Raw genomic sequence first — 21,546 nt, 5'->3', positions numbered from 1 at the left:
AGCAGCCAGCGTTCATTTACACTGACTAAATCTGCTTAGAACTCTGAACACTAGTACTTTTGTATATTTAGATCCTAAATATTAGGAACACTAGGACAAAATTACAGAACCACACAAAATCAGTGGATCTTAGACTCTGTCACATGCATGACACAGAACAAAACTTAAATTGCTTTACCGCCCTGTGCACTGGTTCATTTGAGTGATGTCTCATGGAAATCAAAAACCAATGTGGTTATTCTTATTTTTCCAATCAAAACCGCTATTTGATAATAAGCGCAGCTATTAAGCCACTTGTTTTCAAATATGACCTTCCCATATCATCACTACAAAGTAGTTACTCAAGACAAAGCACCATTAGTCTGCATCATGTAACATTTCTAACATGCATTATTTAATGCCAGCATGACTAATACTTAATTCTATCTAAACTTAGTTTCGCAGGAGAAAGCCACTGGCCAGATGTCACAATTCCACAATACAGAAGAACTACACAAAAAGGCTGATAAACTTGTTTAACAGTAATCTCATCCACACCTTAACTAGTAATGAAAATCAACAAGATCTTGTTTGTACATCTCACAACAAGGCAAGATTAAAGCATAAATGTCTGTTCAACAGATACAGCAACAAGGACAAAAGTCAGATAAGTTCTTAACTGTAAGCACATAAATTCCTATGGCATTATCGTGCACAAACTGCACCTACCCCAGAATTTGGAAGTAGACTTGGCAGTCCTAGATAGTCTCCTCTTCCCACAAAAACAGCACTGATTTGAACACAAAATGCCAGTAAGTTAACTTGCATTAGGCATGTCAAAAAAAGGAAAAAAAATAAAACACTCTATGACTCTTGTTATTCACAACCTACACAAAGTTTAAAACAAATAAAACCTGTCATTTTGCTATCGATATCTGTACATTCCCTAGAAGCTTTTCATTACATTATTTTTCATACAACAAATTTCTTTGGAAGCTGTCCAAACAGCTACAGAGCTGCAGCAAGAAGCCAGTGTTACAGACCAGTGGAAAAAAAAAAAAAAAAAAAAAAAAAAAAAATAATAATAATAATAATAATAATAATAATAATAATAATAATAATAATAATAATAATAATAATAATATCTTCAGAAGAAAAATGATCCAATCAAATAGGGGGAAAAAATCAACCAACCAAAAAAACCCAACAAAAAACCCACACCTGCAATTAGTAGAAAAGAGAAATATCTTCATAGCAAAACTGCCATTTTCAAAAGTCACAAGCAGCAACTGATACAATGAAAACTCCAGAGCTGGTCATCTCTACACACATCCCTGTCCCAGCGTTTCTGCTGCTGTTACTATCCTGGGAGTTGTGCCGCAGATGTGGAAGGTGCCAGAGGTCTCCCATCTGCACCCTACATTTCCAGCTTTCCTGATAGCGAAAGGAAAAATAAAAGAGGGGGAAAAAAAAAAAAAAAAATCACAGAAAGTCAGTGATGCAGGATGAGCTGACGGCTCCTTCCCAGCTTTTGCCTCCCAGCCCGTGGCGTTTCCACATCCCCACGCGCCAAAGCAAAAGCGGTTTAAAACCCGGCACCCAGGCACACGCAGTCGTAATCCCAGGCTCACATACGGGTACCCAAGGCCTGGAGACCCGCATCCTCTCGCACGTGACAGAAAGGTCAAAAATAACGCTGTCACACTGCAGACAGGCTGCAAGATGGAGCTGCGGTTCAGTACGTCACCGAACAACACACCGCTGCTGCTACTCCTTGCACAGCTGATGATTAAGATGAGACTAGCAACTGTTTTTTTTACCAGGGCTCAAGGATCTTGGTTATGAGAAAAGACTGAAAAATTTCTCGCTGTTTCTTATTCTAAATAGATGGGAGTGGCCTGATGCAAAAGTGATTTTTAGAAGCTCATCATAAAGGTGAGATCAATATTTTCACCATATTAATTATTTTCAATTGTCTGGGCAGAGAACATACTCTACAAAACTCTGGACTTCAGTAGCTGGAAAAGAGCAAAATTCTGCTAGTCACGACAATTCTGTATTCAGTCAACATACACATTTCTTTAGTCAGGGGAAAAATAACCTTGAACTATTCCTCACCTACACGATGTAAGAATCATTCTGCACAGCACTTAAAAATCAGCCTGTGGATGAGGACAATTACTGATTCATTTAATAATGTCCAACTTTAAACATGCTGGAAGTATAACTTCATACCACAGAAATGTGGGGGGAAAAAAAAGCTCAAGTGACTAGTGCTCGAAAAAAGAAAAGTTTGATGCTTTCCATCTCCAGAGTTAATGTTTATTTTGTTTACTAACAAATATTAGATACATTTTTGCACTTCAAGTACTTCCATCATACATACTATTCTTCCTATTTTCATCTGTCAAGTTCACTGGCAACACAAATTTGCAACCCTCCCCTTTCCCTTTTCCATCTCTGTTCAGAACTTTATCCAGCTTTAATTCACAAATGAGCCAAGAGTGAAACAAGGAAAACCCAACACAATGGTCTGTAGCCAGAGCAGGAAGCAAGTACTTCTGGAGCTTTAGCCTCTCTTCTACGATTCTATGATTCTCTCTCTTAGCAAATATGTAATTGCGAACACTCCATATGCTTGGAGGCCAATTTATTTATTAATTTACAACTACACAAAACCGTCCTAACAAACAAAGTGGGATACACGAGTCCCAATCCTAGTCCTATCCCTAATGAGCAGGCAAGTATTTTTATGAAGCTAAAGAAGCTGTATTAGCTTATAAATAAGTTTAGCATTTCTAACCTCGTGATAAAGGTTTCCCTCAGTCCTCCCATTGCAATGCCACAATGGTACAGATTTACAACTTCCAGGCAAATGTATTTGTATAATGTAACTATGTTAAACTTCTGCAAAATGTCATTACAAACAAGTTCAGGTTCAAAACTCACAAGGTTTCCCTTCTGCAAGGTACACTCGCAAACGGGAGTTGTCTCTCACCATTCCGAGCTCACAGTCTCTGAAGCAGCACGACACTTCTATCTTGTGAACTGGGACTCTCCGCACTCCAGTTTCCTTTCAGCACTTCAAATACCAGAGCTCTTCAAATACCTCACTTTTCAATCATATAGGAGCTTCTGATGAATTCTTGTTTTGCTACTGCAAGGCAGCTCTCTGACTCATCTTTCTGAACACACTCTTTTCAATTCTAAACCCCAAATCCTTCCTTCTCCTACAAATTTTAACTTATTATCGTGATTAAACAAAAAACTCCAAGCAGTGATTTAGCACTTTTAAGAAAATCCTTTGTAACAATTTAATTATATAATTAATTTCTGTCTGCACTGGCACATCCTTAGGGCTGAAATTTGTAGACTGCCCAGTCTACACACCTGCTTTCATTTTATATCGTTTACAGAAAAGGACAAATTGGGAAATTCTTCAAATTAAAATACAAAGATTTTATCATATTCCCATAAACACCCACAACCCCTCCTGCAATGAATGTATGTTACGAGTGTGAAAGAGAGAGGTTTTGAAACTTAGTTGAAGTTATACAGACCACAGTTTATTTAAAAGCCATATAAACAAAAATCAAAGGCACAAAATACAAAAACATTTCAGAGCAGCTTGTCGAGATCATATATTGAATCTATAATGTTATCAGAATGTGGTAGGTTTAAATGTTGCAGTAAGTATAAAATAATATGTGGAAAATCTACTTGCCATTAAACTAATCAGTATTACGAGTGTGCTGTAAAAGGAAGTCCATACATTGCACTTATTTGTTTCAAGCACTTTTCATATTGATTATTCAGTTTCACAGATTCCTGTACAGCATGCTTTAGATCTTCTACCTCTTCAAAAAAATCCTAGAAAAACCCAAAAATATTCACCTTAAGGTTTCTTTCAACGACATTCTCAAGAAGAGCTAGTCGGCACTTCAGTTGTTCCAAGTTCAAAGACACTTTCCATATTTTTATGAGTATATGGTTGAGTTATGCAAACACAGCTATGGCGAGATACAGCAATCAACTCTAATCCTAGGTAATAATTTAAAACTTTGCCCTGAATATACAATGCAAGTAGAATTCAAGTTATGTTAGAGCCTGAAATACAGACCAGCAACAGGAAGGATGAATTAAGAGAGGGAAAAAATGTTGATTTATCAGGAAGCTACAAAATAACAGTCCGAAACATCAAGGGAATAATGTCAAACTCATCTGTGCAAAAATGTAGCTACACATGCTCAAGTCAGCCAGCAGCTGACAACACACCAGTAACTTTGAAGATCTGAAAGTTGCAAGATTATGAAAAAGGGACAATAAGCAAGGAGAGAAATGAAGAGAGTGAATTAAGGAGGATGATGTTAGCATTTGAAGAAGACAACACTAAAGACTTTAAGATGGAAAAATGGATACCATATTTAGACCTAGAAAGATATCAAATAGTTTTAGACCTGAACTGCTTTGTAAATTGCTAGTATCCCTTTAGAACTTTAAGTACAATTACATTTTGTTAATGAATGTCCTATTTCAGAATAGGATCTATTATTTACTACTACACTATGTTTAAAAGTTTTTCATATTCAAAAGGATAAGATTTAAGATGCATTAAACTTGGCAGAGCCTAAAACATACAGCGCTATCCAACAGGTTCAACTGGCTCAGATAAAAGCGATTTACAACAAAGGAGGGAATGAAAAAGAGCAATATGTAAGGCTACACAGAACATAAAGAGACAGTCCCATAAGCAAGCCATAAAAAACAAGTCCTGTTGAACTTATTTAATCTCAGCCTATCTTTTCATAATGATGCTATCCCAGAATGCATAACTTAACAAGTAGTTCTAGCTATACCTAATTCAAGTAGCAGATAAATTCAGCTTCATAAGCTTCATTCATTAAAAATATTGATGGCCCATAGCTTAAATGGAACTATGTTTTGTTTAGCTCCTGCAACTCAGGTCTACTGAGCAATTCTGGTCTTTTGCAAGTGAAGTCAGAAGTTGTTAGGAAATAGAACTATGGTGAGCAGAGTGTAATAGCCCAAGACTTAATTACATGAACCTTGGAAAGTTCTATCTACCAGAGTAACACTGTATCTACTTATATCCGTCTACATGTTACACATTCTCCTGCCTATTCTTCTGACTTTTTATTTTAATGAACAGCTACATACATCTTAAATAACGTACTTAAATTTAAGTAACCTTAAATAAGGTACTTGAAACTACCTAAAAGAGTCACTGATAAAAAGCCATAAGCTCAGGTTTATATACTTCTCTTCTAAATTATGAAACTTGCAGCCACAAGTTGTACCTGGTTCCCAAATATGGGGATCTAGAACTCACTTCAGCTCAATGTTCTACAAGTTTCACATCTAATGAACTACGTCCATCTTTAACTGCTACTCCTGCAATGAAAGCTAGCATATTATTTAGTTTGTGAGAAAGGATTGCAAGATAACAGATTCACAAAAATTTAAAAAAAAATCCAACACAAGACTTGAAAAATAAGCAAAAAAAAATTTGTTGCTGAAAATATAATCTTAAATCAGTACCCTGTTTGCCCGAAAATAAGACCTACCCCAAAAATAAGCCTTTGCAGGATTTTTGAGGATGCTCGAAATATAAGCCCTACTCCAAAAATAAGCCCTAGTCACAGTTCATAAAAAAGTCAATTTAAACAGTGTCCAGGCAGCTATACGTGTAAAAAAGTAAAATATTTTGGAGCAAAAATTAATATAAGACCCTGTCTTATTTTTGGGAAAACAGGGTACATTAAACTGAGTCTTCTAGAGCCAGATCAGATCTATTCATCTTCTCACGTAATTTCAAGAATTACCAACTTTTCACACTTTCACTTTCTACACCTATCAATCTATCACAAAAACTTCAAAGCCCTCCCCTCTGCCTCCCCTGAGCTTAGGGTTCTGTCAGAGGCATAACTTCAATATGTTTAAGTTCAAGAGGAAACGGCTTTCTTCTCACTGACACCATGGAGCACTAGAAGTGATCATTCAAAAATATACTTTTATTATTGCTGCAAATGTCTGCTGGAAGGAATTAACACTGTTACCAGCAGTAACAATTTTAAGGTCATAATGAGCTGAGGCTAATAATCTCTGATGAAGGAAATCAAATTACCCAAACACTAAGAAAAATAAAAATCCACAAGAAAATCTACAGTTGTTTTTTAAAAAGAAATAAATAAAAATTTGCACTATTCCTCTTCCCTAGCCAAGCAGTACTGTAGGACATTAACATTCCAAGGAGTCATTCATCTCCATGTCTTCCTCAGAATGTTATAAATTTATGTATTTTGCTCGATAACGGAATAAGTTCAGCCTAAAGATCAGTTTTCTTTCAGGCACAAAAGTTAGTTTTTCAAAAGTCACCTATTCTTAAACTTGTCCTAAAATAAATTACCTTGTCTAATCCAGCTAATTCATTTTTTAGTGCTCTCCTTTCCGTAGACAACTTTTCATTTTCTTTCTTCAGCTTTTTAATCTCCTTCAACAATAGCTCTATATTCAAATAGAAAAATACATTCTTCAACCATTACAGTCAACCTCCCCCGCATATGAATCATATTACAGCTAAAGAGCTGCCTACGTTTTGTGATGTTAGAAAATTATTGTTCAGCTTTTTAAAGCACATTTTTCATAAAGTGATTTATTCTTTAAAATCGGCCAAGCACACTCCCAGGTTCTATGAAAGATAACAGGACCTGTCGATTGGATAATGTGAATCTGCCAGTTTCTTAGAATGTGAGATTACTTTAAAACCCACACAACATACAACACATGCTTTGATTACCTTTTGATTACCTTTTCTGACTTACACAAGAGGGTCTCATTAGCCCTCGCAGTCAGCACAGTTCCTGAAAATTATGCCTACATTATATGATCTCTTCAATCTCTTTTTGTGCTTTGAAGTAGAACAGGATGGCACCTTAATTTGTGGATTTACTTATGTGAGGAAGAACATGCTCAAGCCAGTATTGTCTGCGTTCATGCCATATTTTAAAGCTAAAACCAGGTTCTTTTGTGTATCAGTATCTGAAAATCAAAGAATGGAGCAGCAAACATTATCCCTAAGGGATCTGCATATATACAGTTTAGTAGAATAACTAATAAATAGTACTAAATCCAGCCATGCACTCCCACCCATGATTACACCAACATACCAACTTCAGAAAAAGAGAAAAGCAGCAAACACTTATTTTTATCACAAACAAATGCCGAGCTGGGTCCATAAATAGGATATTGATTACGAGATGCCATTTTTACATAACAGGTTTTCAAAAATGAAAAACATTTTATTAATAGATACTGCTGGTTGAAATAGAATAAATAACCTGGAGTGTGTCTCTGGACCAGAAAACAAATGTATGCTCTCTGATGGGTATACTGGAAGGAACATCATCAGAATTAATTGTACCATTACCTAAATATTTACTGCAACAGGATTCCTTTTTAGAAATGTCCCTGCGAGATGTTACTTCTCCCTCTGGAGTTCGACTTCTTTTTCCAGAAACAGCACTAGTTCTCCAAGAAACCCTTTTACATTCCAGTTGCTCAATTCTTTGCTTCTGCTCTCGAAGATTATGCTCTAGCTCATGAATTTTAATCTGTGAAGAAACCAATTTTTTTTTTAAATGCACAGAATACAGTTCAGCTGAATACAACTGGAAACATATCCTGAATGTAAACCTAGAGCTTTCAATTGCTGACTTAAAACTACATTCATCCAAAGGATCTGGAAGGAGAAAAAAACACAGCAAGTGAAGTTTTGCATACATCAAAAGTGTTTAAAAAAAAAATCTTCTACTGAGTACATGCTCACCAGACAGTAGAAATGTACACGCACAAAGACAGTAAACCTTTCCGTACGATAAAGTGTACTTTTATGGTAGCAACTGCCAGCTTTAAGAAAAAGTACACATAATCCAAATCATAATGAATATTCATTTACAAACAAATAAAGCACGTGCTCCAGACTCCTAGGAGGAAATTAATTAGACTGGTCAGCTGTAATGCTTGACCAATGCCTAACGAGGCAATACCCACTTGAAGCTTCTTGAACCACTCCTGGGCACGCAACCCTACCTCTGCTCCGGTTATGATGCCAGTCTCTTTGCACAGCAAGGCAACAGATCTTGCCACCTGACAGAGGACTATTTGCCTTCGTTTGGTTACCTTACTGCTGGTTTTCTAAAATAAATCAGCTCAGGACACGTACAGAAAAATATCAGGGCTGGTGCAAGAGAGGTCAGAACATGCATATATGGCTGGAAGGGTTAGGTATGTACACAAGTAAAGAAAAAAGCAAGGAAAGGGCAGCTTTCAGCTACAGACATACCAGTGACAGAGTTCACCTTCAAAGGGAACTAGGGACTATTTTCCATTATTGCAATGGCATGGGAAACAAAAATGAGTATAAAAAGAAAAACATAGTCTCGTTTTATGAATGTAAGAATTACTTTTCAGTCTCCCTAAAAGCTTACGGTTGGCTATCTGACACCGTCTCCTACAAATTCTACTTACAGTGAGATTTTTAATTGCTTGACTTTGCTCCTGGTTTGTTTTGATTTCTTTAACATAACGTTTCTGTAGCTCATTATACATCTGAAGTAGTCTAAAACAGAAGAAATGCATAAATTGCAATAAAATACGAAAGCCAAAAAAAGGTGCATCCTTCGTGATAAAAGTATTAGACGCCCCATAGAGATCACTTGGACTGTAGCTCTACTGTAGAGACTTGTCACAGAAATATTTAGGATGGGTGTGAATGAAATGTGACCTGCAACACAGAAAGCACCAGAAAAAAACAGCAAAGCAAGAGTTAAAAGAATGGTCTGTATGGACGGCAAAGAATCCCTTTCACTCAGCCAGACTGCGGACCCGGTTGTTTCTGTCCAGCCCACAAGGCCAGAACTCTGATTAAACCTCAGTACAGATGATTCGTTGATGGAAGACCCAGACATTAGCAACAGGAGGGCGGCAACAACTTTGCAGCACGTCACACAGATCATTCCTCTCCCTGATGGCACAACAGGAATAACAAAAGAACACTCCTAAAGTATATAAAAAAGTTTGTCCAGGAATTACTTTCTTGCCACCAATCAAGAACCCACGATGAGGACTCCTGAGGCAGTGTCCCCAGCTCTGTGTTGCACAAAACATCTCATTGCTTCTGAGTGTGTGGGTGCGAGGATATGAGTGAATGAAATCTATAAGATAATGAGTGTGAGGGGGTAAAACCAATGGAAAGATAATATCCCAAATCTGGTTTATTTTGCCTTTGATATTATCTTGCATCAAGTTCTGTTACACTGATTTCCTACCATATTTCATAGCATTCAACCTTACATATATCAGGCCCATAATGCAACTGATGAACATGAACCAACATTTTTCCTATTTTATTAGGAATTCAAATAAGAGCTGGCATTCATACTAAGTCATGCCTGTGCACCACCAGCAGGATGAGTAACACTATAATAAAGAACAACTTTGTAAAATAACATGCAAACAGATGCTAGGAAAAAAGCTAAGTCAGGTTATCTGTGTGCAACCTAATACAAAGCAGGTTCAGCACTAGATTCAAAGAGTAATCCAGACTTCCTCCACCTAAGCATCTAATTAGTTACCCAATGCACGCCCTGAGCCAGACACCCAGCCTTCCTGTGCAGTTTGCAAAGAGAGTCTGGTACACTATAAAGGAGGAAGGGAAAGGGAAAGGGAAAGGGAAGTTTCATAATTATAGGTTAAAAATCTACAAAAAATATTGCGTGTGTGCACACATGCATGAAGGAGCTTCCCTAGCTCATCCAATTTTTATCAGTGAAAGATTTGAGAAAGAAATCAATTTTGTTCTTTCTTCCGTGCTACTTTCAAGTTAAATCTAAGATTTAGTATTTCTTTTTAAAAGTGTAAATTATTTTCCATTGTTTCAAAGGCTGAAAGCAGTTTCCATAACAGTTAACAAAAACTCAACTGATTTAACCAGGAACAACACATTCTACCCTACACAGAAGAATATTTAATTCTGTAAAGAACTAATTTCCAAGAACTCACCTGACACTGTCACTCTCTAGGTTAAGATCCTTGCTGTATCCACCCTTATGCCATAAATGGGTTTCTGTTTGAACTTGAACACTTCATTAAAACAAACACAACAGCTTAAAAAAATTAGATGTTACAATCTTAATCAGATCAAACAAAGCAACTGAAAAAGGCTAAATTACTTTTCAGTTTGATTTGACAATAGAGATTTCCATGCAGGATCATAAACATACCAAAATTTAAACCTCAAAATTTTTGCAAACAGGTACTGAAATCCTGGGAGGACATTCTCCAAAACACTACCACTATGGTTTTTCAGGTCCTAAGGTCACAGTTTCTGAATCTTTTAAACAGCATTAATGCAATTTAACTATGTTACTTATGCTTGGTGGAAAAATAGTCTAAAATTCTATACAGTTAAACAGAGATGGCATGTTGGCTAAGCAGGGGTACTACGTATTGATATTAAAACTGTTTATTTCACTAAGACAAGGAATTTTGTCCAAGTTGCCCCAGCCATCCTTTGTTTCATTACACACTTCCAGCATTCTCCATCCCCAATCCTGTTCACAGGCAGCTCCTCAAAATATGGAGAACACACAAGGCCTACGTCATCTGGAGAATATAAGGGTAAAAGTCCTGAAATATTGCACTTCTTTCGATGCAAAAAGAAAAGTTTGACAATTCTTACTCTCTGCTTGTGACACAGTCATGCATTAACTGCTGCAGATGCAGTTTTTCTTGGATCTGACCCAGATTCATTTCTAGATCCTTATTTTTCATGTGTAGTTTTTTCAACTTCTTGACTAACTGTTCATTTTCATCACTGAGCTGAAAAGGAAGATAATTGAAAAAGAAAAATCAAGCAACTTTTTCAGATCAAGTGTTAATTGAGCTGATAACATTTCGAATTAAAATTACCTCCCAAAAGTTTTACTATGGTTACCTTGAACTATATAAATACATAAAGGAAAAGGATTAGGAAAATAATTGGCATAAACTTTATGAAGAATTGACTAACACACAGCTTTTTTAACACATCTATTAAAGGCTTCTATTGTAACTGCATAATTCATTAGTGAATGATAAGGCAAACTGGTTTTGTATTTAAAAAAATAAATCGCAAAGGGACAAAACAAACAAGCTTTCAGTTACAAACACTAAACATCATCTCTGCAACTAAGCTCAGACGCTTTTTAGTTTCAGCCGGACAGGGTGCTGGGCCAACAAAGGCTGGACCAGACGATCCTTGTGGTCACTTCCAACCTGGTATTCCATGTTTTGTTGTTGTTGTTGTTTTAACCCCACCAAAGCCTAAAGAGCAAACTACAGCCGCATTAGCAGAGTTTCTTGCGTGCAGGTTTGCTGAACCCCGCCCGGCACTATAGAATGATGCCAATCGCTTCGTCTACGACCCAAATGCACCTGCCTACACTGCCCTGACCCACGGGTTATTCAGTAACACCGATGCAATCGACCGATGCTCTGTCCACAGAAGGCAGAGCAGCAAGAGAAACCGCCGGCTGCTGTCAGCGCTCTCTGCCCCTGAGCGTAAGTGCAAACCCGGCCGGGCTCGAGTGCTCCTGGGCGCTCTCTCCAGACCAGGCCGGAGCGGAAGGGCCTCCCACAGGGCTCGCCCCGGACGGACGGCACTGCCGAGGTCCCCACTCACTCGCAGGCACTTGTGCACGGACGGCAGCGCCATGCCGGCCGCACCGCCGCCACACACCCGCCCGCCGCCCGGGGCGACCGCGGCGTGCAAGGACCCCGCCTAGCTGCCCGATGCACTGCCTGCCACCACCGCGCGCCTCACGGCTCTCGGGCAGGCACCTTGACCACCAAAGCCCACCCGCATAGGCGCCGTACAGTAGACGTCATAGGCGAGCGACCGCAAACTGTCAAAGGCCCCAGCTAGCCCCCTGTTGCCAGGGAAACGGCAGCGCCCGCAGCGCCCCCCGCTCCCCCGGAGCCTGCGGCTCCCCCAGCTCCCTCACAGAATCACAGGATGTCAGGGATTGGAAGGGACCTCGAAAGATCATCCAGTCCAATCCCCCTGCTGGAGCAGGAACACCCAGATGAGGTTACACAGGAGGCGTCCAGGCGGGTTTTGAATGTCTCCAGAGAAGGAGACTCCACAACCTCCCTGGGCAGCCTGTTCCAGTGTCTGTCACCCTCACTGTGAAGAAGTTTCTTCTCAAATTTAAATGGAACCTCCTGAGTTCCAGTTCGCACCCATTACCCCTTGTCTTATCATTGGTTGTCACTGAGAAGAGCCTGGCTCCATCCTCATGACACTCACCCTTTACATATGAACATTAATGAGGCCACCCCTCAGTCTCCTTTTCTCCAAGCTAAAGAGACCCAGCTCCCTCAGCCTTTCCTCATAAGGGAGATGCTCCGCTCCCTCCATCATCTTTGTGGCCCTGCGCTGGACTCTCTCAAGCAGTTCCCTATCCTTCTTGAACTGAGGGTCCCAGAACTGGACACAATATTCCAGATGAGGTCTCACCAGGGCAGAGTAGAGGGGAGGGAGAACCTCTCTCGACCTACTAACCACCCCCCTTCTAATACACCCCAGGATGCCATTGGCCTTCTTGGCCACAAGGGCACAGTGCTGGCTCATGGTCATCCTGCTGTCCACCAGGACCCCCAGGTCCCTTTCCCCTACACTGCTCTCTAACAGGTCGTTCCCCAACCTATACTGGAACCTGGGGTTGTTCCTGCCCAGGTGCAAGACTCTACACTCACCCTTGTTATATGTCATTACATTTTTCCCCGCCCAACTCTCCAGCCTGTCCAGGTATCGCTGGATGGCAATGCAGGCAGGGCCGGCACGGCGGGCACTGCCGTGGCTGGGAAGGGCTCACCCCGGGGCCAGTCCGGCACATTTCACCGTCCTTGAGGCAGAGATCTCCCACCCGGCTTGTGGCGGCCGGTGACATGGGACTCTGAGCCAGCTGTGGGGCTCCAGAATCAGCTTTGCTGCGGCCTCTGGAGACAGCATAAGAACACCCAGTCTCAGCCCGTCTCTTTTAAATTGTCCTTAGTTTTATTCGCAAGTTAATTTTCTGTGACTAGCGGCTACTGAGTGCTTGGGATTGACAATGCTGCCAATTACAGACCTGCATGTGGACGTTTGTACCTCAACACACACCAAGTCACGTAGCTCTACAACAGCGTATTCCGCATCTCCTGCTCCCGCCACAACAGGCTGTACAATCACCCAGGCAGCAGATCATAGCACGCCTGGCATCACTGCTACCAAGTGCAGGGTGGGTTGTGTCCTTAGTGTTTGTGGTACCTGGTATTACTGCTATTTGCTGGGGTTTGTCTGGGTTTTTTTGTATTTGTATTTTGCAGGTATTTTTTGGCAGAGCAGGCTGGAGGGCATACAGGCAGGGTGAAAGCATTCCACCCTCGTGGCAGACTAGACCGTAACAGATAACATGCCAACAGAAGGCACCCACCAGCCACAAGATCACCCATCACAGCAAGACTGACCCAAAGCAGTGATTACTGCTGCCCTCTGTTGTCTGTTATCAGCAGTTCAAAACCTTTCCTGTTTCTGTCTCCCTGGGTCTCAAATCTGTCTTTTGCTCTCTGTCTTTGTATAAAATGTTGCTTGTCTTGTTACTTATAGCCCATGGCATGTTGCCATCTTTTTTTTTTTTTGGATAAAATGTTGCCAGAGACCACCTGCCCCTCCATCTTGACCGTGTAGCTCACCTGATGGCAAGGCCTGGCAATTTTTGCAAGGAACCGTACAGCCCCAGGAAGAGAGGAGGGAGACACCAGCAAGTCACTGCTGCCTACCATGGGTCTACACGTTACCTAACACATTACAAGGCATTACAAGGCATCTGTAACCAGATGAAGGGAGGTGGGGCGCACACCTCCAGCTCCAGGGCACAACCCCAGCATCTCTCCTGCTCCACCATCAACCCGGATCAGCCTGTCACCCACCTGGCCGACCCCCTGCACTTTGCACACAGGTCACAGTGCAAGGTAAAAGCCACTGTGCTGACCTGAATATAGGCGAGATCCAAGCTGTGAGGCTGCTGACAATCCGAGAGCGCGTGGGAGGGAACGACGTGCCCGTGCTGCCAACTGCTGCCAGAAATCCTCTTTATCTGCTAAGATTTCTGTATTGGTTCCATAATTGCCGAAGCAGCCACACAACACTGCTAATTCTTGGGGCCCATGAGGAGCTACCTTGTCCCCAAATAGCCTGACAACAAAATTGCTACTTTAATCAGCAACTAACACTGAATAAATTAGCAACTGACAGTTCATAGTATGAAAACCAGGAAGTCACTTCTTGATAAAGAGATGGCTGGATGTAACTACCTACAGTAGCAGTAAAAAAAAATAAAATAAAATTGGGAGGTATAATACTATCCAGCAACGCAATGGTGCTGCAGAAAAAGGGAGATCCCGTTTTCAGATGGAGCAGCAATATCCTGAGAGGCAATTACTCAGTTCTATTCTGGTTTATCCAGCACAACCAAGATCTCAGGTGAGGTCCTGAGGACTCTAGAAAACAGGAATAAAAATTCCATAAGGAAGAAAATACAGCATATCAGGAAGGGTTGAAATAACTGTGTGTGTTTAGTCCAGAAAACTGAGACTGCCAAGAATCATTTTAACTGACTTTATCTTTTGTTATTGAAAAGGACAGTCATAATTGTTTCCTGTGTCCTCCGGAAGAAGATGGGCAGGAATAAAGTTACCTTCCAACAGAGGTTATATCAGTTGGATGACAATGAAAATTTTCTTAATATCAAAGAAGAAAAATACACATAGATCTCCCTCACTAGAGGTTTTAACACGTGGATCAGAGAAACAGCTGATCAGGCATGACTTTGGACACAGGTATATCCAATATGCACAGCATACTGACATTCAGCAAGTAGACAAAGATTTCACTTTAAAGCCCCTTTTAGGCCAACATTTCGATGATTCTATCTTAGAAATTATTCTAATTTAGAAAAGAACACACTCTGATATAATAGTAATTCTGATATTTCGCAATATTTTGTAAAATGACTACTTCAGAAAGAAATTTTCAAGTGACAAAGGGAAGCTGTAGTACAGGACAGTGGGGTGGAGAAAGATCAGCACAGTGGAATCCAGCAGACTCCACATACCAGTATCTCACTGTAGACAGTACGAGTAGGATAACAATTTTTTCCTCAATATTTGGAATGTCAGGAGCAGTCATAATTGCTTAAAACCATGCAAGGCAAGGCCGCTTAAATATCAGGAATAGTATTTTATAAAGAATGTAGAAGGCTCATTAGGACTTACATTCCCATCAATTAAAGGTACTCGATAGACCGGTAAAAATGGCCCAAGGCTGGTAGCACTGGACATCAGATTTTGAAGAATACAAAAATCAAAAGATAATGTTAGCCTGCATGTATACATAAACCGCACTTTATACAAATGATAAAAGACTTCTGAGTACTTGACTGGGAAATATGTTCATCTTCCAGAGATACTAATGATACATGATTTTTTAAAAACTTCTCTGTGGCAGTAAATGTATGAAATGCCACTAAGATACTTATTTTCCACTGTAAAGAATTACAGCAGAAGAATTTCCTTACACTATTATTCGGTTCATTTGTTGAATATGTTCTTTTTTCCTTGCATTTCTGTTTCTAGCTCAGCTTGGTACAAACAAATTCGTGTGCTGGCACACATGAATGAAAATGTCATCGATTCCAGTGGCGCTGAGCCTGCTACTTACTGCCAAACAGCTACATGTGCACCAAAATCATTGATTTAATTTGTCAGAAAACATATGAGCACGGGATTACTTAATTCAACCCTACAGTAACTCCAAGTGTAGCCTTTTTTCTACACAGATTAAAGGGCAGTATGTGTCCTTTCAACCCTCAGAGACTTGCTATCCTCATGAGATTTTCCAGGAGTTAAAATTCTGCTGTGAAAATCTACCTGCCTTGGTAAAAAAGCATAAAAACTTCACCTGCTCCAGACTAATCTCTCTTTTATTCCATGCACAAGCTGTGTCAGCAACGACTCCTGAGTCCCTTTCAAGGCAGAAGACAGCAAGCCTCAAGCCATCTTTCTGCCTGCTACATTCTTTGGCACCATCAGTGCTGCCAATCTCACAGACAAATGCCAGCTGAAAAATCACAGAATGATCTTGAACAAAATGGCCAACAGGGGAAAAAGGCCCTTTCTCCATCTTGTTTTGAGCTCAGGTCAGGAAGTAATAATCCCACTTGTGTTCAGGTGCCTTCCCTGAAACAGAAGCCTTGGCACAACCACAGAGGGCAGTTAACTGCAAAAGTTCAGAATTCAGTTCCAAACACAAATATTTCCTGCATATCAAGGTGAAACACACCAGGACCTGACTGGATTTAAGATGACTGTTTGCCAAATTAGAAATAAGAAATCTTTTCTCATAATACATTGGAGGAAATCAATTTAATCTTAAAGCTGACAAAACCGAAGAGAGGTAATATTTATTAAACCAAACTAGGCTACAGGGATCCCTGCCAAAGCGCACTGACAGAAGTTCTGTATCGCCTTCAGTGACAGAAACATCAGGTTACAACACCAGTTAGTTTTTGTGGGGTGCGGAGCACATTATTTTTAGTATTTTCAGTGGATAATGTTAAAAAACACTGGCATGCACGTGGCAGAAAGAGTCTGCCACTTCTTCCTTCAAGGCCAGGGAAAAAGACCTTTACCACATACTATTCAATACCCACAGACACGGTCTAGGGAAAAGAGTAATAGCTTGGTACTGCATTACCTTGTCCACAGAACTCCCTGCAGAGAAGAAAATCATCTCTCGGTGGATAACGAAAGGCACTTGTACCCTAGGAAAGCTCTCGCAGCCGTATCTCCTGGAAGGGGAAATTTCCCGGGATGACAGAGCCAGTCTGAAAACACCAGAAAACACTGAAGAACACCATTTTACCAGTAGAGCTGCCTGTCAGACCTTAAAGCCAAAAATGTCAATTTCCACGTTAACCAATCCCCAGGGTAGATCTGATGGGAGGCTCCTGCCCTGCATGTCTGAGACTATCTTTCATTAGTTTGTGGCAGGAGGGAAAATGCAGAGGGTGTCCAAGCAGCGATCCCTGGGCCTTCGGGATGTAGAGAAGAAAGGTGGTCAGAATATGACTGCATGACAGAAAAGGAACACATGAAACATCGAATACACCACTTAGAATGGTGCATTAATCAAGGGCTATGTCATTAAGGAGCATTATGAAATTCAGTGCCAGGGTTAGTAATTCCTGATTGTCTCTGACGAAGCAGAAGTGGGATCAGCACAGCTCTTCTAGGGAGTCCAGCAAGAAGAGAGAGCATCTCCTTATGATTTACCTTCTCTTCTTGTATACCCAAAAGGCAAAACAAAAATCTGGGCCAAATATCCTCTTTTATCAGCCATAAAATCTCTCACTGCAGCACTACAATTGCACTAAACTATTACAATATTGTAGCAGTTTGCACAAACAAAAAGCTTGTCATCTGGGTTACCTCTTAAAGGCAGACTCAAACTTCATTCTTTGTGAGATAATGATAAAAGCTCCAGGGAAAAGGGCTGGAGACAGTAAACAACAATTTTATATGACTAATCCAACATAATCCTATGCTGTGTAAAAAGACCATCCGCATGGATTCCCACTGAAGTGCTTTAATAACAGTGCAGTAAGCCTCTGGCTGTCATGCTGAGGAAATGCTCTTTCGCACTGAGGCTAATAATTTGAAAAGATTACCTCCTTTTTCTTTCCCCCCCCCCACTTCCCTCTCTGTATTTTATTAAAGCTGTTAGCCACTTGCTTTCCCATTTAATTCCCTATTAAGAGATCATCCATCAAACCCGTGAAGTGACAAGGATCCGCATTGGAAGACATCTGTAGATTCCATGTCGATGGCCAACTGCCTACAGAGAGGTCACCCTCCCTCTGCAAAAACTACAACCGATTTCATTGCATCCCTGCAGTGTGCAATTATTCCCAAAGAAGAGAACTGCAAACTCTTGGCTGAGGCGTAATTAAACCAATTTTGGCTGCAGCAGCTTCCCTTCTGGGCTGACCCTGCTTTTTGCACTGGGGACCAAGCAGACAGCGACAGGGATCTCCAGGTGGCACACAGAGCAGCCATCTCTGTGAACACTGCGGTTTAGGAGAGTGAGTGAAGGAGACTGCCACCTCCAGCCGAGCCACACAAGGGCTTTACACCCTGAGAGAGAAAGAAATACACGACTACGCGCCGCTTTCTGCTCTGAGGTCAGACGGAACAGGTTTCCCCCTCCGCTGAGCGTTTGTTGTCTCAGGGAAGGAAGCTCGACCTCTACAGGAATCTGATCGGCGCTCAGCAGGATTCAGGCAGATTGAGCACCCGAGAAACACCAGTATTTCAGGTTCATCCAGGATGGGCCTACACCAAGCAGATGAGATTAAACACGTGGCGTGTGTGTAGGTTACGAAAGGCATGACAGAGGCACTGGCTGGCGTTTGGGGTTATGAAAGATCAGAGGTTACGAAAGACCTTGGCAGTTATGAAAGACGAGCCGAGAGTCTGATCCAGCAAGGCAGAGAAGCAGCTTTGACCTGCTAGGAGGTGAACAGACGTTCAAAAGCACTCAGCAGCTCACAGGAAGGAGCTCACGCTGCCTGGCAGGTCTAGGCTAAGGGAAGGCTTGAAAAAAACTTCAGAACAGTATTAAGAAAACAGTCACCACAGACTAAGAGAACAACTAAGAGAAATATTGCCATCTGTTTATAGGCCTTACAGGCAGCTGTATGTGTTTTGCAAAGTATTTGGAATGGTCTTAAAATACTTGCTGCAGCCACTGATTTTCTAAGAAGTATCATTTCCTGGCTTTTTGGTTGTGTTTTAAATCTTCTATCTGCATGAGCCACATAGCTGGTATGCATCTGTAAAAGCAAGGGTTCATTAAGTTGATATTTTAGCCCCTCAAGTTCAGCCTTTGGTGATCATGTTACTAATATCCTACCACCAGGATGAAGAGAGGTTGGGGAAATTTTCCTGAGCCAGATGAAGCCGCTTATTTTCCAAATGCCACTCAAACATCACTCAAGAGAGACAACTTACTCCTGCTTAGAAAAATATTGAGAGCACTTCCCTCTGTTTTACAACAGTATTTCCCTGTGCCGGTGATTTTCTACAGCTACCTTCAGTGAGAGTATTTCTGCATCCCACCTACTATGTTATCATTCACGCTGCCCTGTTTTTAAAACATGAGTTAAACAGACCCTTCAAAAGCCTCTGTGGCAGCCTCATCACAGCAAACCTCCAGGCATTGCAGCAGATCTGAGACACGAGGGAGGAAACCATCTGCTCTACATCAGAATGATATCTAGCCAGTTTCAGCAAAAGGTATAGACTCTTTTACTGTTGGCCAATTCAGTAACTAAAACTTCCCATTTCAAAGGAAAACACAGAACACACTTTTATCACGGTCTGAGATGTTCCCTAGAACGCAAAGCCATGGTTAGCTGTAGATTTTCTTATTTGCCAAAGTTAGAGCTGTTTTTACTACATCTCACCAGTAAATATGTTTATTCATCTGCTCCAGCATAGAAACTCTCTAGGGAAGGTCCTGGAGTTCAAGCTCTGCTGAGCATGGCAACAATAAAAAGCACAAATTTCTAAAACCTAGAGGTTACTAAAATTAAGGAAAATCCAGAGCAATTCTGTTCCCTGCTATTCAAATCATACTACATGTGTTTATAGGGTTATTGCACTTAATGAAACTAATCTTACATGAGGACAAAGCAGATACAAGGCTGGAGAAGACGAGTGACTGAGAAGCAGAATAATCAGCAGAAGGACTGACAAATGTCTGGTAAGGATTTCATCAAGCAAAATTTCATAATTTCATACTTCAAGCAAACTTTAAAACTTCCTGGTATTAGTCAATTCACCTTCTCGGAGTTTGTTAGTTTTTTTCTGAACCAAAACAGGGCCTAGAAAATATTTTGCTAAGCAGACTGACAGCCTTGCTGTCTTTGTGGTATCCACTGCCACTGTGCAGCTTAGAAATTTAAAGAATAAAGCAGAATTCTCACACTATAATCCATTAAGTTTTGACATTTATCCTAGAAGGAAACAGTCCAAGCCTTTTATTTTTAAAAACGTCCATTATTTTTGTGAACTAAACATGACAGGAGTGTTATGTCCCTCTCATCCCAAAGTCATCCATGTCCTACAAGACAAACAACTAAAGAAAAGAAAATAGATCTTGACTTAGGGTCTGTCAGCATAGATAAAAGACCCAAGTCAATTAAACTTAGCCTAGTCCACAGAAAATTAACAATTAACCTTGTGTTTGCATCAGGAATAGTAAGTGGTGGCGTTATTAACTTAATGCAAATATAGTCACTGCTAAAGCCTTTCCATTCTGAAAATGAAACTTTCAACCACAAAGCAGGTGCTGAAAGACAAACAACAAATGTCATAGACCCGATGTGTTTAACACCTTTTTCAAAAAGCTACGCTGATGGACTCTGTCCCTGGCCTCTCTTCTGTATAACTCAGCACCAAGTGTGCACCAGAACAAGTCATTTGGAAAAGCATCACTGCGGCTGTTAAAGTGCCTGTTCGCGACACTCGCTCGGTGGTGTAAGTACTACAGACTGGTTGCTCTATTGCACAAGCACGTTATTTGTTGCAGGCCGCCCTTCTTCTGCAAGGTGGAGCTTGAATTGCTCAGCTTTCTGCCACCAGTCCCCTGCTGCGCTGGCCCAAGTGCATGGTAATTTGCCTCATACAGTTTCTGGAACAGCAGGTTCTTAATTCTCTTCCTCTCATCCTTGACAAATCCAAAATGACACACAAAGACAAGCAAAAAATCTAAAGGGCAATGCATTCGCTACCACATGCTTTAATGCCCAGGCTGCCGAAACTTAACATCTGTGGAACTGCTTTTCCACTCCCGGGGCCGCTTTTCCCCTCCATTCCCGAGACGGCCGCCGCCGCCCGCCAGCTTCCCCCACGCCAAAGCCCGGTAACGCCGCCGCCGCGAAGGCCCTTCGCCCGGGACACCCCGGCAGGCCGCGGCTCACAGGCCGCGGCTCACAGGCCGCTCCCGCACGCAGCGCTGGGGAGGCGGGAGCCCCGAGGGGCCGGAGGGCACGGCGGCTCTTTATCCCGGAGGCGACAATTCCGCCCCAGTCCCGGGCTGGGCGGCCAGGCCGGGCGGTCGCGGCGGCGGCGCCACGTCAGGCGGGGCGGCCGGGCCGCGGCCGGGGCGATGGCGGCGGCGCGGGGCGGGCCGGCGGCCTCCCCGCCACATCCTGCCCTCGGCGCTCCTCTCCGTGACACCCCCCGCCTCTCCCGGCCCTTCTCCGCCCCCGGGGCTCACCTAAACTCAGCGCCCAGCAGCCGGGCGCCGCGCTGCAGCCCGCCTTCCCCATTGCTCGGGACCGCCGCCGGGCCCCGCTCCCTCCGCCCCGCTCCCCTCGGCGGGGCGGCGCCGGGGCGCGGAGT

The 21,546-nt window shown here is 41.9% G+C and overlaps 2 protein-coding genes across 7 annotated transcripts in view; both read right to left on the bottom strand.

Moving 5' to 3' along the window:
- The window catches only part of MPPE1 (metallophosphoesterase 1), a 33,017-nt gene extending 11,487 nt beyond the window's left edge, over positions 1-21,530 (bottom strand). For 3 of the 4 annotated variants that reach the window (XM_065630169.1, XM_065630171.1, XM_065630172.1), the window contains exon 1: positions 21,422-21,530. The gene's annotated coding sequence lies outside the window, so the exon portion shown is untranslated. Of the gene's footprint in view, positions 1-16,834; positions 16,965-21,421 lie in introns of all 4 variants that reach the window. The other variant, XM_065630170.1, reaches the window with a different exon arrangement.
- On the bottom strand, positions 3,581-11,797 carry LOC135986254 (centrosomal protein of 290 kDa-like). Of its 3 annotated transcripts, XM_065630174.1 has the most exons (7): positions 11,720-11,797; positions 10,739-10,878; positions 10,060-10,140; positions 8,527-8,617; positions 7,427-7,610; positions 6,407-6,504; positions 3,581-3,849 (listed from the first exon to the last, which is right to left on the bottom strand). In XM_065630174.1, the coding sequence occupies exons 1-7, from the start codon at positions 11,750-11,752 to the stop codon at positions 3,721-3,723; spliced, it is 756 nt and encodes a 251-aa protein (XP_065486246.1). In that variant the 5' UTR covers positions 11,753-11,797; the 3' UTR covers positions 3,581-3,720. The 3 variants fall into 3 exon arrangements, with proteins under 3 accessions (XP_065486246.1, XP_065486247.1, XP_065486248.1); XM_065630175.1 differs by lacking the exon at positions 10,060-10,140; XM_065630176.1 differs by lacking the exons at positions 3,581-3,849; positions 6,407-6,504 and adding an exon at positions 6,889-7,038.
- Positions 21,531-21,546: the final 16 nt, after the last annotated feature.

Source organism: Caloenas nicobarica, chromosome 2 (genome assembly GCF_036013445.1).
Source record: "Caloenas nicobarica isolate bCalNic1 chromosome 2, bCalNic1.hap1, whole genome shotgun sequence".
In the NCBI taxonomy this organism is placed as follows: domain Eukaryota; kingdom Metazoa; phylum Chordata; class Aves; order Columbiformes; family Columbidae; genus Caloenas; species Caloenas nicobarica.
The sequence above is the reverse complement of the archived record's forward strand: the minus strand, read 5'-3'. Positions and strand labels throughout refer to the sequence as shown.

What these genes read in the sequence shown, in the direction of transcription:
- LOC135986254 (XM_065630174.1), bottom strand. Translation starts at nt 11,752, where the DNA reads ATGGCGCTGCCGTCCGTGCACAAGTGCCTGCGA. An exon ending in CCGTGCACAAGTGCCTGCGA is followed by an intron (nt 10,879 to 11,719) that starts GTGAGTGGGGAC and finishes CTTCCTTTTCAG; the next exon opens with CTCAGTGATGAAAATGAACA. An exon ending in GACTGTGTCACAAGCAGAGA is followed by an intron (nt 10,141 to 10,738) that starts GTAAGAATTGTC and finishes GTTTTAATGAAG; the next exon opens with TGTTCAAGTTCAAACAGAAA.